This window comes from Acomys russatus, chromosome 21 (genome assembly GCF_903995435.1).
Source record: "Acomys russatus chromosome 21, mAcoRus1.1, whole genome shotgun sequence".
NCBI lineage: Eukaryota > Metazoa > Chordata > Mammalia > Rodentia > Muridae > Acomys > Acomys russatus.
The window spans coordinates 34,658,490-34,674,472 of NC_067157.1; the positions used below are offsets into that span (position 1 = coordinate 34,658,490).

The following is a 15,983-nucleotide window of genomic DNA, read 5'->3' on the forward strand; positions in this document are numbered from 1 at the left end:
CCATTCTTCATAGCCTCAGGTTTAATTGCTAAAATGAGAATTCATCAGAGAGTAGCATGTAATATGTTCTTCTAGAATTATGTTATTAAATGCAACCTTATCATCTGGCTTTGCATTAACTGTGGAAGAACTTTATTTATGATGAGAAACAATCTTTTCTCCCTGGGCTATATTTTCTGTGTTTTGTATTAAAAAGGAGTGGCTCCGTTCCATTTTCCTCCTTCCTATGATTGTTCTGGTGGCCTCAAAGAGGCCTCGCCTCTAAAATTCATCAAAACCTATTTAAAGCACAGGCTGGGAAGGATATTGAGGGAAACTCCAAATGCCCCACCAGTATCTAATACTTATCAATGCCTCTGTTTTGAAGGCTCAACAGTAGAGGCCCTTTGTGATGACGTTGTCTCTGTCCTTGCTGTCCTGTGTGAGAAGCTACAAGCCTCCATAAAGTAAGTCCCCTTCCGTGCTTGCTGTTATCCAACAGTGGTTCATTTTGAAACAAGTCTGTCTATAGTGTCATTGACTGTACCACATATCTATCTGGACAGTGTTCCCTCCCACTGACAGTTCCCTGGCATTCCTGAGAAATATAAACAGACATCTCTGGCAATCCCAAGGTATCAGATGCCACTACCAGAGTGAATCATTGTCTGAAGTAAAACTGGGGGAACGATACTTAAAAAGAAGAGCAAGGCCCTTGAGCCCAGAGCTGAGTGGAGAGTTGGGCACTCAGACTTGGTAGATGTGAGAGTGGGTACTGTCACTGGCCTTTCTCGTGGGACCTGGCTGGACTTTTGTCCTCTGTTAATAACAAGGCTATATTACGTAGACGTTTTTCTTCTGGCATTCCCTATTATGGCCCTTAGCTTTTGACTATTGGGAAAGAATACAAGCATGCTAAGATTATGCTTTCTAGACAATAATTAATATATTGTTATTTATTATATCAGGTAAAATATTATATGCCATAGAAAATATTTCAATGTTATAGATATCTACAGAATATTTCACCCAAACACAAAAGAATATACATTCTTCTCAGCACCTCACAGGACCTTCTCCAAAATTGACCCTATACTTGGTCACAAAGCAATCCCCAACAGATACAAGAAAATTGAAATAACCCATTGTATCTTATCAGACCTCCACGGATTAAAGCTAGATGGGAAACTAGCATGGCTATTCTCTCAGAGGCTCCACCCAGCAACGGATTGAAACAGATACTGAGACTCACAGCCAGACATTGAGTGGAGCACAGGAAGCCTTGTGGAAGAGTAGGGAAAGTATATAAGGACCTAAAGGGAACAGGAACTCCACAAGAAGACCAACAGAACCAACTAAGCTGGGCCCAGGGGCTTATGGAGATTGAGTCACCAACCAAGGACCATGCACAGACTAAACCTAGGCCCCCTACACATATGTATCTGCTGGGCAGCTTGGTCTTCATATGTATCACCCTAGTAAGGCAAGCAGGGGATGTCTCTGGACTGGACTCTGTGCATGCTTTTTGATCACTTCCCCCTGGCAGGGCTGCCTTGCAAGACCACTGTAGAAGAAGATGAAGTCAGTCCTGATACAATTTATTGTGCTGGGGTTCATTAATAAGGGAAGGGCTCCCCTTTTCTCAGGGGTAGGGGACTGGGAAAGTGAGAAGAGGGAAGGAAAGTGGGATGTGAAAGAGAAGAGGGAAGAAGCTACAACTGGGTTGTAAAGAGAATAAATAAGATTTTTAAAAGACAATTTATTCCCACCCTCTAAGATTACCAGGAACACCCCCAGCTAACAAAATTAGACTTATTAACTTGTTATAGCGAGAAAGCATGCACTCCCTGGAAAACTAAGAGATACCCAGTAAAACTGGATTAGGAAAGACCATAATACAATTTTAGTTTGCCTTAAGTGATTTTACAGTAATGTAAAGTTATGTTCAAGGATTGAGTCTTGTCATGATGTATGGTGTCCTAATTTCTCTGTTGGTGGTTGAGTTGTCACTAGAGAAGTAAGCACTTCTCACAGGGGACAGGCATCTGGCCACTTTCCTCTATGCTCCCCCTCTGTTTCCCTTAACCATAGTTCAAGTGTGGTTGTCCATGGTTTCCAGCTTGCTTAATCACAGTCATGCAGAGGTCTTGTCTGCTCTTAACATTTGGTAATAAGATTGATATTCATCAGAAAGGTTCATCTGGCTAGTAACAACGAGGGAGCTGCCAGTATCAATGATGCATTATTCCCACTTACCCTCTCTAGGCCTTAGCACTGAAAAAATAAAACAAAGGACACTAAAACTTTGAAAAAATAGAAAGATTGTGATCATTACTGCAAAGAAATAAATGAAACTTTTAAACAGCTTTATAAGGGAAAACCCTCAAGTTATTACATTGTATAGAAGTAGAAGTCTCTTGTTTATAATCATGGTGATTTATAATTAAAATATTGCCATCAAGATAAGTCAGAATGGACCTAAATGTCTATATATGGTAGGCTTAAAGTGAATACTTTTCACTGATAGAAAAAGATCTTCAATTGGGTCCTATAAGTGTCTGGCACCAAGTTTATGATTCTTTGTATGTTGGTGGCTCCAACATAAGCCACATATTGATTGGTTATTAATATTTAATATTGATATATTGTTTTAATAAATCAATGGTTATGCCTTAGCCAGATTTATACTCAAGTAATCACACAGAGAGACTTGGATCTATATAATCAGCCTAGAGCACAATGCTGCACAATAATTACTCCATCCTAAACCTCCAAGCTAAAATAGTTTCCTCCCATTCAGATTTCCCACATTATACTTGTTTTTACGCATATCTTAGGTTCAGCTCATTCCTCCTCGTGTTTTCCAGCCCTCTCCACATTTATCCTTCCTGTTCTCCCTTCTCTTTCTTCACCCCTTACTGGACAGGGATGTCCCACCCTATTCTCTGTATTGCTCAGCATTGGCCAGTTGGCTTTTATTGACAATACAGAGAACAAATGGTGACATGTTTACACAAACTTGAGACAGGAGATACTTAAACATCACAATATAAAGTTGGATTGGAACCAGGTATTGGGGTAGAGAAATCAGCATTTGAGTGAACATGGGTAAACTGTACACAGCCCACAAGAACATTATGTCAACAGCCACAAAGGCCTGGAAGGTGATCATATAACTTGGCTTATCCAGGTCATGCAGGGTTTTTCTTCATATATAAGTATTACAGGCACTTAGTTTTGATAACTTTAAGGAAGTACTATTATGTGTGGAGTCTTTTAAACTGTGTGGTGATTGGTGAGTAGTAAATATTTGCTGTTTGGTTGTAAAACTAGTTTGTGTGCTTTGAGAATTGTTGACACTAACTTTACTTTACGATGCAGTTGGACATTGAAAATTTTAATGACAAAAATTTGCCTGTAATTTTTATGAAAGTGCCAAGCACAGGCCTACATTGCAAATATACACAGACACACACACACGCACACACACATGCACACACACACACACACACACACACACAAAAGAGGGGCAGAAGTTCTCATTAGTCACTGAAGATATTTCTTACCTCTGTGATCTGAGAATAGGCTTTAAGTAGGAAAGCAATTACTGTAGCCTATAATACATTTTTTCATTGAGTCAGAGTTGATTTTAGGCATACTGGTCATTCTTGGTTTTGATAGGATGTGCTTGGCCTTGGGTTTTTGATGGAATTCCCCTGGCCATAGTCCTACCTCTGCAGTTTGTTTCCATGAGGTCTCTGCCAATAATTTCAGTACCTTAAGGTGAAGGAGATGGAGTTGCTAAAGATGTTGGAGCGCTGTATGCTTAGAGTAGCTCAGACACCCTGTTTGCCGCTATTGGCTCTCTAGTGTCCATACATTCCTTCTTAAGAGGTGCTCGTGTGTGTGTGTGTGTGTGTGTGTGTGTGTGTGTGTGTGTGTGTGTGTGTTTTCTCTGATTCATCTTCTTTTCTATTAGCTAAACCAGGCACTTTCTCTGTCTTTTAAGTAGCTTTTTTTCTCTGAAATTCCAATGGACGGTATTTCTCTTTTCAATCATTTTCAAAATCAGCCCCCATGTACCTCCCAGGGATTAGACACGTGTTTGTGATTTACTCAGTCTCTCTGGGATATTCTTGAAATATATTGAGGTATTCAGTACAACTCACCCACAGGCCTTGGAGATGAGCTATTAATAGAGTTCTATATTAGACAAGCTGAGTTGCATAGTCTCTTTTCAGCTTAAGAGTTTTTCAGAAAGTAATTGGGCACAGAGTGATATGTGTGTGATTCATTCTCAGTCGGCCATCTCTCATTCTGTCCCAGTCTTCCTCTCCAAAGACGGTCAGACAGCAGTCTGAACCAGAGAAGGCTTGGACTCAGTAAGGTCAGCCAGAGTGGCCATATCAAGTCATCTCATTCTATATATGATTGCTTGCTTCCTTCTCTTATTTTTCTTTTTTTTTAATTTTATTAATTTATTCATATTACATCTCGATTGTTAGCCCTTCTCCTGTTTCCTCCCATTCTTCCCTCCCTCCCATTTCTCCCTTCTCCCCTCCCCTATGTCTGTGACTGAGGGAGACCTCCTCCCCCCATATATGCTCTTAGAATATCAAGTCTCTTCTTGGTAACTTGCTATCCTTCCTCTGAGTGCCACCAGGTCTCCCCATCCAGGGGACATGGTCAGAAAAGGGGCACCAGAGTTCGTGTGAGAGTCAAATCTCACTCTCTACTCAACGGTGGAGAATATCGTGTTCGTCAGCTAGGTCTTGGTAGGGGTTCGAAGCTTACTGCCTATATTCTCCTTGGCTGGTGCCTTAGTTTGAGGAGGACCCCAGGATCCAGATCTGCCTGTCATAAAGTTCTTCTTGTAGGTTTCCAGGACCCCGTGGGTCCTACTATTTCCCCTTTCTTCCATGCTACTCTTGCCTAAAGTCTCAATTGGATATCCTCTCCTCTAATTAAATTAAAATCTGAACCAAATGGTAGCAAACATTTAGAGAGAAAAATTTAAAACCCAACACTGCGAGAATTAGAGATCTTGAAAATCCTGTTAATTATCTTCCCAGGAGGTAACCTTCCTGGCTGGGTGGCTACTCAGCCTGTAATGGTTCCACTATCCACTGCCGAGAACTATACCTGAAAAGAACTCAGCAATGAGACAACCAGCAGATAATCTGCCAACTATGAAATGCTCTAACAAAAGACCAGGAAGAGTGGTTCTCAGCCCTACTAAGTAGGCCGCTCCCTCTCCATGTATTTTGGAAAAGTTAGCTAGGTGTTCTAGGCTCTTCCCCAACTCCATGCATCCAAGTGTTTGCCTGTCTGCAAGCTTGCATACGCTGCACACGTCCAGAGGTGTATAAGTGTGGAGCGTGTGCGGAATATCCTTGGATTTTCAATGGCTTCATTTAATAGCATGACTCAAACAAGACCATAAACACCCAACTTGCAGACTACTGCAGCCCACATTTAAGCTATCCTACTATCTCCAAGGAGACTCTAGAGCCAGTGTACTCAGCATTTCATTCTTGTCAACAAGGCGGATGCCCAGGGCCTGCAGTGTCCCCGGCAGGCTTTGCAGGTGTTCATCACAGCCCTGACTGCTCATCATTTCTCTACTAGACTATTTCTCATGACTTCAGATGCTGAGAATCTTTATGTTCCGTTTACTTTAGTTTTATGATGCTAGACTAATGGTTTGAGAAAGATGTTTTTGCACTGGGATGTTGAATCTTCTTAAAAACAAGCCAAGTTCATTGTCAGAAAGATTAACCTAAGACACGATAAAGGTGATCTTTCCAGAATTGACTTTTCAGTGAAGCTTGTAAGTGACAGTGTGGCTCTGCTGTCTAGCCCTCTCCAGTCTATTCAAGCAAAATCACTGCTCAGACAGGTAGAATAATCTATAGGACCCATCCTTTTCTGGAATCTCCATCTCTCTAATTCACACTACTTTATTTTTTGAAAAAGGATTTCATGTAGGCCCGACTGACCCTAAACCTTATATACATCTGAAATGACCTTGAACTCCTGATCCACCTGCTTCAACTCCCCAAGTGCTGGGATTACAGACATGCACCACTGTGTCTGGCTTCCAGCTCCAATCTTGAAGACACAATTGTCACGTCGTGTGCTTCACCTGAAAACCTCCCAGTCCAAACGGCTTTCTCCTCTGCCCTGCATTTGCCCACACCCTCTCCACAGCTCCACAGTGTCGGACAGCTGCTTGGAATTCAGGACTCTGCAAAGGCAGCATTTCCTATCACATTCCTCCTGGGCCTTTGGGAAGGGATGCATCTTTTTTTTTTAATGTATTCATATTACATCTCAATGGTTATCCCCTCCCTTGTATCCTTCCAATCCTCCCTCCCTCCCATTTTCCCCTTACTCCCCTCCCCTTATGACTGTGACTGACGGGGACCTCCTCCCCCTGTATATGTTCATAGGGTATCAAGTCTCTTCTTGGTAGCCTGCATCTCTTACACAGTATCATGGAAACTTACATTCCGTGATTCATTTACAGCACTTGACATCAGCACTTGATCTATGTGCTTCTCTCAGCCTCATCCCACAATGTGGAGCATGCTGTTTTCAGAGCGGTACAGAGACAGAGGAAGCTTGGAGGATGGAGAAACTAGAAGTGTACAGTCTTTACGTGGTGACAAAGGGGTGAATATGTCTTGCCCTTTTCATTTTTTACAAAGTAATACAAAAATAGTCATCACTGCCTTCTTTTTGCCACAGGGTCAGCGTGGCAGGAGGATGGACTTCTCGCCTCTAGAACAGATGGGTGTCTTCCTTTTCCCTCTTCCTGGCTTCTTACCTTCCAGTAATTTTCTTTCACAGCCTGGCCTTTCCCTCCTTCCTCCTGTGTTAGGGAGTTATTTAACTGTTGGAAACAATAGGCTTATTTTCTGGCATTTATTTTAAAATAGGAAAAAGCAGGAGTAACCGAATACTATGTTTATTGATAGATATTTATGGATAGTCTACAGTATAAGAGACTCTTGCTTTATTTCTCTTTAGAATGTTCGTACTTCAAGTAAATGTGTCTTTGAAAGTTAGGTTTTCTCCATTCTCATGGGTCTCACCACAAATTGGAATTTTAGTACCTTTTGGTGACATTGACAGGAAACATAAGAATGTAAGAATGTGTTTCCTATAGAGTTGTCTATTTCATTATTAGATTATCAAGACATCCTCCTGTATATATTTGAGGCTGGAGAGATGGCTTAGCAGTTAAGAGCTCAAACTGCTCATCCAAAGGACCCAGGTTTAATTCTCAGCACCCACATGATGGCTAACAACTGTCTGTAACTTCAGTTCCAGGGGATCCAATGTTGTCCTCTGGCCTCTAAGGGCACCAAGTACACATGTTATATGCAAACAAAATACACATACATATAAATTAAAATAAGAATAAATAAATTAGAGCTGTGAAGGTGGAGGTGTTAAAGTGCTTGCTTAGCATGTGTGAGACCCTGGGTTTAAGCCCCAGTACAAAGAAGAAAGAAAGAAATGGTGTGGGGAGAGATAGGAAAAGAAAATGATATAATTGGTTTCTTGGAAAGTTAACTCTCCAGTGATATCAGCATTTCTGGCATATATAGGGGTTGGCTAACTTGTCGCCATTTGTACACTAATTGCAGAAAATGTTCTATTCTGATATAAGATGTGGATACAATTGACTGTGTGGGGGCTGGAGAGATAGCTCAGAGGCTAAAAGCACCAGTTGCTCTTTGAGAGGTCCTGAGTTCAATTCCTATCAACCACATGATGGCTCCTAATCATCTTCAATGAAATCTGGTGCCCTCTTCTGGCATGCAAGCAAACATGCAGGCAGAATACTGTATACATAATAAACAAATCAAAAAAAGAGAAAAAAATCGACTGTGTGTGTGGGCAACAAGAGATGGTCATTCTGTTTCACACTCAGTTGTTTTATAATTACTTAGAGATATTTCTCCAAAGTAAACTTCATTAGTTTCCCAAATCAGCCTAAGTCTGTCACTTTGTTAGGGCTTGCTATAATGGGAATCCATGGGCTGAGTGCCTTGAACAGGGGGGTTGTTATCTCCTAACTGTTCTGGGGGCTGACATGTCAAGATCAGGGTGGTTACCCGCTGTGCGCTGTCAGAGGACCTGGCCCACACCTTCGCCCTTCCCTCCCCACTTGCCTAGTGGAGAGCCTTCTCTTCATAGTCTTCCCTCTATCCATGTTTTGGTGGCTACAGTTTTTTCTTCTGAGGACACGAGTTATATTGCATTAGGGCCCACACTACTGCAGTCATTTTAACCTTGCGCTAGAGAAGACTTCCTGTTCAGCTGGACTTAGGCCTGAGACAAAGCTCTGTCATTCCCACTCCACTCACCCTCCCTTGACATGTTATCACCTGCAATCAGACCCATTGCCTGAAAGAAAAAACAAGGGAGAATAGCTGGGAGTGAGGAGACCTCAGACAGCTGTGAGCACAAAGAAAACAGATTCTGGGAAGGCAGGCTTCACTGAGCAACTCATATAACTGGTGCAGGGAACAAAGGCTATTTAAACCCCTAGGGAGTAGGTTGAGGCTTTGGGGATGAGTGTACATCATTGCCTGGGGCCAAGGTGCTAGGAATGCCTTATTTGCATGAAGAGGAATTCCAGGTGCTACTGGACATCACCTTATAAGGAAAGAGGGATTTTAACCTGTAACCTGGCTGCTAGGCTGTGACTACATCAATGGTAGCAGAGGTGGAGGTTCGTAAGGCTACACGTGCTAGGATATGCAGGCCTGGAACAGGGAGAGAACTGTCCTGATCCTACCCGTCTCAAGACAAGATTTTGGGGGAGTTTGGACATGTCTTGACTTCATTCTTGCTCCAGGCTGGATCCCCCAGTCACACAGCTCCACAGCCCCACAAAGCTCTACCTGCAACACTGACCACAGAGCTCCTTGGATGTTTTTTTAGGTTCTGGCCCAATGCTGCCTCTCTCATTTTTGTCTTGTGTTTTGCACACCTTTGTGTGTCCCTTCTGTGCCCCCACAGTGACAGCCAGCAACTGCAGCTTCTGTACCTGGAATGCATTCTCTCCGTGCTCAGCAGCTCTTCCTCCTCCATGTACCTGCACAGGGGCTTCACCGATCTCATCTGGTAAGTACGAACTTACCTGCTGCCCCCACACCAGTGAAGGGCTCCAGTCCCGTTCTACAGCCCCTATGAACTACCAATAGCTTCATCTATGCACGTATGTCCTCCAGGTAGGAAAATTGCTTTGTTTATATATATCAGCCCAAATTCTACAGAGAAACTAATAGTTATTATAACAAATACACTCCCAGCAACCCTCTTATGCCATTTACTTCAATGCAATCACAACTGACCAGAACCCAGTGACTTATGGGCTCTCAGTTTGTCTAAAAATATATAAACATATCAGGAATATACATGGGGCAAGAAATTCTAACCCTGATGAGTGCTAATTGCCTATTTGTATCCAGAGATTCCAGGAAGTGACAGGCCCAGCAGGTGGCCAATTGGTAAGCCATAGGTCCTGTTTCACTGACAGGGAAGATGCTGACTGATAGATGTTGGTATGGGCCTTGAAATTAACACGTTAGATGAGAAATAATTCTGTTAGTCATCATAAAATAAAATTGATGAGGATAACTTTTAGTATTCTGAGCTCTATTTGTTCACAGAGAGAGAGAGAGAGAGAGTTGAGGGAGAGGGATAAATGGTCCTTGAATGCTTCTTTAAAAAAAAAAAAAAAGATCCTAATTCTATTTTTAGTCCCATCCCTCCACTCCTCTCAGTGACACTTTCTCTCCCACTCCTCCATCCCCCTCCCCTAGTCCTCAGAAAAGGGGAGCCCTCCCCTTTCCCACCCACCCCAGCTCATTAAGTCGCATCAGGACTGTGCATGTCCTCTTCCCCTGTTGCCTGGCAAGGCATTCCCATCACAGGGAAGTGATCAAAAAGCTGTCAACAAAGTCCACATCAGAATCAGGCCCTGATCCCGGTATTAGAGGACCCACATGAAGTCTGAGCTGCCCATGGGCTACGTCTGTGTTAGGGGCCTAGGTCCTTTCAATGTATGGATCTTGATTGGTGCTTCAGGCTCAGCAAGTCCCTCTGGGTCCTGGATAGCTGGCTCTATTGGTATCTTGCGGAGCTCCTGTCACCTCTAGTACCTTTTCTCCTTCCCCCAACTTTTCCGCAAGACTCTCTCTGTATTGCCCAATTTTTTTTTTTCTGTGAGTCTCAGCATATGTTTCAAAGCACTGCTGGGTGGAGCCTCTCAGAGGACAACCCTGCTAGGCTCCTGTCTACAAGCATAGTAGAGAATTATTAATAGTGTAAGGGGCGGGCTCCCTCCCGTGCAGTGTGTCTTGGGGTGGGTCCATACAATACAGGATTAACTACAATGTACAGACCCAAAGAAGGCAAGTAACAAGGAGGATCCAAGGGAGGACACTTAAATCTCACTCAGGAGGAAAAATAGGATAGACAGAAGTAGTGGTTGAAGACAGGGAACAAGATAGGAGAGGGTATACAGAGAGAGGTGAGGGTGGAGATCAAGCCTTGGAAGAACAAGGATGGCAAGACAGAAGGCCTGTAGAGAAAAGAAACATTTTGGGCAGGGGCATCTCTGTGACAAGCTGGAGACCTAAGTCATGGTAGGCTCCTGGAAGGATATAAGGGGGAATGCTAGCAGAGACTCCTACTAGCAGGGGCCATAGAAACCGAAGAGGACTTGCCCCAACTAGATAATATCCCTAGTAGGAGGAGGGGAACACCAACCCACCACAAAAACTTCGTCTCAAAGTTTACCCTGTCTACGCGGTGTGCAGGGATAAAGATAGAGCAGAGATAGAGGGAATGTCCAACCAGTGCTGAATGCTTTTCTCGATGCTTTATTTAGTTAACATTAGTGTGAGAAATGAGGAAGCCTGTGTATATTGGGTGTTACATAGGCAGAAGAAGGAACAGTAGGGACCCTTGCTCTTCCTGCATATTTCTGCTGTATCTATTTTCCTTCCTGGCAGCATTCCCATTTTATCACTTGGCTTATTTTTCCCCTCATGCCTCTTCCCAGGAAAAGCCTCTGCCCTGCTCTTGTTGTGATCCTGGGGAACCCCATTCATGACAAAACCATCACCTCTGCTCACAGCACCAGCACCAGCACCAGCACCAGCACCAATGTGGAGACAGATTCTGCCTCTCTCACTGTGTCTGACCATGGCCGAGGCTCAGGCTGCTCCTGCACTGCACCCACCCTCAGTGGGCCTGTGGCCCGTACCATCTATTATCTTGCAGCTGAGCTTGTTCGCTTAGTGGGGTCAGTGGACTCCATGAAGCCAGTGCTCCAGTCCCTCTATCACCGAGTGCTCCTGTATCCCCCACCCCAGCACCGAGTGGAAGCCATCAAGATCATGAAAGAGGTAAGGAGATATGAAAGAATGCCTTGGGTTTGCCCACAGAAATCTCTATGTAGTATCCTACATGGAGAAGCATCTAAGCCGTTATCACTTGCTGGGGCATCAGTGCTACCACACTGAGTCCAGTAACAAGTAATTCTGAAGTTGGTGGTCATTTATATTGGGAGTTGTAGTTAAACAAAATGTTAGAGGCAGTCACCGGCCCTATACTCTTTGGTAATGTGTTTGTTAAAACTCTGTCATATGCTGGATAGATGTTTTCAGTTGATAATAATGAGATATAATAGATATTGATTCACATCAGAATTTTAAACACACCAAGATAGGAAAGATGTTTTCCTCAAGGCTGCCAAATACAAATAGCTGGTCAAGAAAATACGTGAGCAGACAAAACCAATCGTTATGTTTTGCTACTTTATGCCAGGCATGTCATGGTCATTATAGCTTCAACAGGTTGCATGTCAACTTTAGTGCCACAAATAAGGATTATGGCTTCTTTTCCCTTCCATCGTGTCAAGGGAAAGCCCAAATCTGATCACTGCTTTGTTGGTGAGGACTGTGTAGCTTTGAAAGGAAGACTAGTCTGCTTGAAAACCATCTAAGCAATGTGACCTCACCACCAGCACCGTCTTCAGACAGGCCACTATCCTGTTAAGCCAGAAGCTTGGAAAAGGTGGAATGGCCTTCCTCTGTGTAGGTGGGTCCTCAGGGTATGAAGGAAGAGAAGAAAGAGAAAAAAAAAGGGTTGGCCAAGCAGGCTCAGTTCTCTTAACTCCATCCCATCCCTCTGCAAATGATGCTCTGCCACATCATGTTGATTGCTTCCCAGTAGGATGTTGAAGAAGTCCTTGTGCCCTCCCATGTATTTTGTATGAACATTGTACAGAGGCAATGCTAAAATTAGATGCCTTCTTTTGAGAAGTATGAGAAACCAGTGCCACCCCGGGAAGCCAAGCAGATGAATTCAGAACCAGGTTGTTCTGAAAAATAGTGCCTCTGCTTCATAGGGCAAAACTTGCTATTTGGAAAAGGTGGTTGGTTACCTAGATACCAAAATGCTCAAGGGCCTTGCACTCAAAGAAAGCCAGTCAGTACCCAGGATGCTTGCTTGCTTTTCTGTGTTATTATTCTCTGTGGATCTGTGTCATATGCACCACATGCCTATTTGTCAAAGACATACAAAACATTGTGTTTCTTACTGTACATTCTCTTACTAGCTCTACTTCCTGCTCAATAATAAATATTTTAAAAGATAAAGGTTCTTCCTTTGGTTGACCCGGTGGCTGTATTTTAGAAGTTCATAGTGGTCAAACCTAGAATACTAAACCACAAATGCTGTGTACCTCAAATACCCATCTTTTGATGAGATTTTAAAAGCTGAGAGTGTGGCTCAGTGGTACAGTACTTGATTAGCAAATGCAAGTCCCTGTATATTCAGTCCCTGGCCCTGGGCAATGGAGGGTGGGAGATGTGAGGGGATGTCTAGGATTGTACCTCAGTGGTGGGGTCGTTGCCTAGGATGCACAAGGCTCTGAGGTTTGGTTCCTAATACCACAAGAAGATACAAAGGTATTATCTTTCTTTGAGCTTATTGGAGGGTCTTTCAGAATCCTGTCCCTAGGGCTATTGGGGTTGCTGAGTGTTACAGAGCCATGGTGAGTGTGCATGAGGCCCCATCTCCAACACAAAGAAAAACAAAATCCCCATCCCTCAGAGATTCACTTGACCTTTCAAAAAATGCGGAAGAGGGAGGGAGATCCCCTTAAACTGTACTATTTCTGAGTAATATTCCTGTTCATACTTAGGTGTATACTTCACTTTGAAAATAAAGGGTCACAAGGAATTCCAGAAATGTGTTGACAAATAGATTGAACTAGAAATGATCAGAATGACTAAGTTAACCCAGAAGCAGAAAGACTTAAATGCTATTTACTCACTTATAACTGGACACTAGTCCATGGGGCATGTCCCATGAAAGTCTTCACTTACCAGCAAAGTGGGACAGAGGGGAGGACATCCTATTGGGACTCTAGGTGAGAGAAGCATGGGAGAATGGGGAAATAGAAGGATCCAGAAGGTCCTAGAAACCTACAAGAAGAACATTATGATGAGCAGATCTGGGCCCAGGGGTCCTGCTCAAACTATGGCACCAGCCAAGGACAATACGTGCAGTAAACTTCGAACCCCTACTTAGATCTAGCCAATGGGCAGGACATTCTCCACAGTTGAGTGGAGAGTGGGGTCTGACTTTCACACGGACCCTGGTGTCCCATATTTGACCATGTCCCCTGGATGAGGAGGCCTGGTGGCACTCAGAGGAAGGATAGCAGGCTACCAAGAAGAGACTTGATACCCTATGAGCACATACAGGGGGAGGAGGTGCCCCTCAGTCATAGTCATAGAGGAGGGGAGTAAGGGGAAAATGGGAGGGAGGGAGGGAGGGAGGGAGGGAGGGAGGAATTGGAGGATACAAGGGATGAGATAACAATTGAGATGTAATATGAATAAATTAATAAAATATATTTAAAAGGGTCATAACAATGGGACTTGTGTTCTGCACAATGTAATTCTTTAATTTAACATCTAAACAACTTTTTCTGTAAAAGTGTGTAGCATATGGAAATATAAATTGGCTGCAACTGAACATTTACAAGAATATTCTATATGAAAGCGTGTGGGAAGGCAGCCCTTGCAGAGCACCATCTTGTTAAGCTTCAACCGCTGTATTAAAGTAGTAACCTAAAATAAACAGCCCAAATCTCCAACCTTCATAGTTGAACGGCACAACAGAATAAATTTGAAGTAGCCACAAGGAGAGCAAGTAAAAGCAGGAAGTGGAGTGAGACCTCTCCTTATAACTCAGACTCATCACGTGCCAAGAGGTAATAGGAGGGTTGACCCTGCCCCTGCAGAGGAGGTGGTGACATCCAAGTTATAACCACAGCACAAGACTTTATAACAATGGGCTGGGAGAACAGGCAATGGGACTGGTGCTCTAGAAGACTCCGTGACTGCTTTGCATTTCTGAGTCTTTCAGTGGCTGTTGAACATGGAGAGTTCAGTAAAGAGGAAGAGAAACTTTGGTAGTTGATGATGGCCTTGGTGACAAATGAAAAGGACTTGAATTTTCCTACCATGGAAAGGACAGGATAGATCTAATATTTACAGCTGGAGAGATAGATGGCTGCACAGTTAAGAGCCCACACTGTTCCGGCAGAGGTCAGTTCCCAGCACTTAGGTTAAGCATCTCACAGTTTGCCTGTAACTCCAGCTCTAGCCCAGTATGAGTGTGATTCCTAGATATGGCTCAGTGGGCACTTGCTTTCACGTGTGTGTGTGTGTGTGTGTGTGTGTGTGTGTGTGTGTGTGTGTGTGTGTATGTACACACACACACACACACAGAGAGAGAGAGAGAGAGAGAGAGAGAGAGAGAGAGAGAGAGTTAAACAAAATAAAATCTTTAAAGCTTACAACTAACATAGGCCCTTGTAACATTCCCAAATGCTGGAAATCCATCTTTTCTCAGCCAGGTCTCTTAGGTAAAAAACACAATTTCAGACCATGTTCAAATTATGTGTTGGAACTTTAACTCTTGAACATAGATTATATATGACAGCTTTAAACAGATATCAGCACTTATGAACAGGGAATGGGCCACAGATTCCATAAGTGTAGAAAAAGAACCAGAAAAAGACTTTTTGTTATTTCTGGACCTTGGCTTTCTTCCCACACTCAGAGCCTTTGAACCTACGTGAATGTGTCAAAAGTATAAGAGCATCCTGCAAAACCCATCCTCCTGGGAGTTAATCATGGCTGTCTTCGGGATACCCAAGAAAAATTGTATGAATTGATGCACCAACTCCATAATCCTCAAATAACTTTCTCATTCAAACCACCACCAGTCTCACCCAAAAAGTACCTCATTGCATAGGTACAAATAAGTCAAAATCTGAAAAATAAGATCTCAAATCAGAAATTACTCTAATTCTAAGCATTTCCAAGAAATATCCCCTCCTAGTAATCATTTCTCCTATGTTAATCATCTTTCCTATGTTATATCATTCACTAAAGAAAAGAACATTGTTTATTTAATCTTGTGATTTTAAAACTTGGTATATTTTTGGCTTTGTTTTTGTGATATTCGCATTTCTATTACTTTTCTCCTTTTTTTCTAAAGGTACTTGGGAGCCCACAGCGTCTGTATGACTTGGCAGGACCAAGCTCGACTGAGTCAGAACCAAGGAAAAGATCTATTTCCAAAAGAAAGTCTCACTTGGATCTTCTCAAACTGTACGTCCCATTTTCCTTTTGAATACGTGTTGGTTGACCAACACTGCTTCTATAATACTTTTTATCATAACCACAAATTCACGAAATTTTGATGAGTCGATATTAAACAATTTGTGCATATTTAATTATTTACTCCAAGCCATATAAAACATCTCAATGTATTCACTTTATAACTTTCCAGATTTCCCTATTGGTTTTAAAACTGAATCTACACATGAAACATCCAAAAACAATCCCTTAGATATTAAATGGGGGGGGGGGACTTTTTATTTACAGTCTGAGCTT

General features: G+C 42.8%; 1 protein-coding gene across 1 annotated transcript in view; it reads left to right on the forward strand.

Moving 5' to 3' along the window:
- Positions 1-15,983, forward strand: part of Arfgef3 (ARFGEF family member 3) — a 144,179-nt gene that overhangs the window by 63,695 nt on the left and 64,501 nt on the right. Inside the window, exons 8-11 of the mRNA XM_051164643.1 lie at positions 368-446; positions 9,016-9,120; positions 11,066-11,411; positions 15,586-15,698. Coding sequence (XP_051020600.1) covers positions 368-446; positions 9,016-9,120; positions 11,066-11,411; positions 15,586-15,698 — 643 coding nt within the window. The remainder of the gene's footprint in view (positions 1-367; positions 447-9,015; positions 9,121-11,065; positions 11,412-15,585; positions 15,699-15,983) is intronic.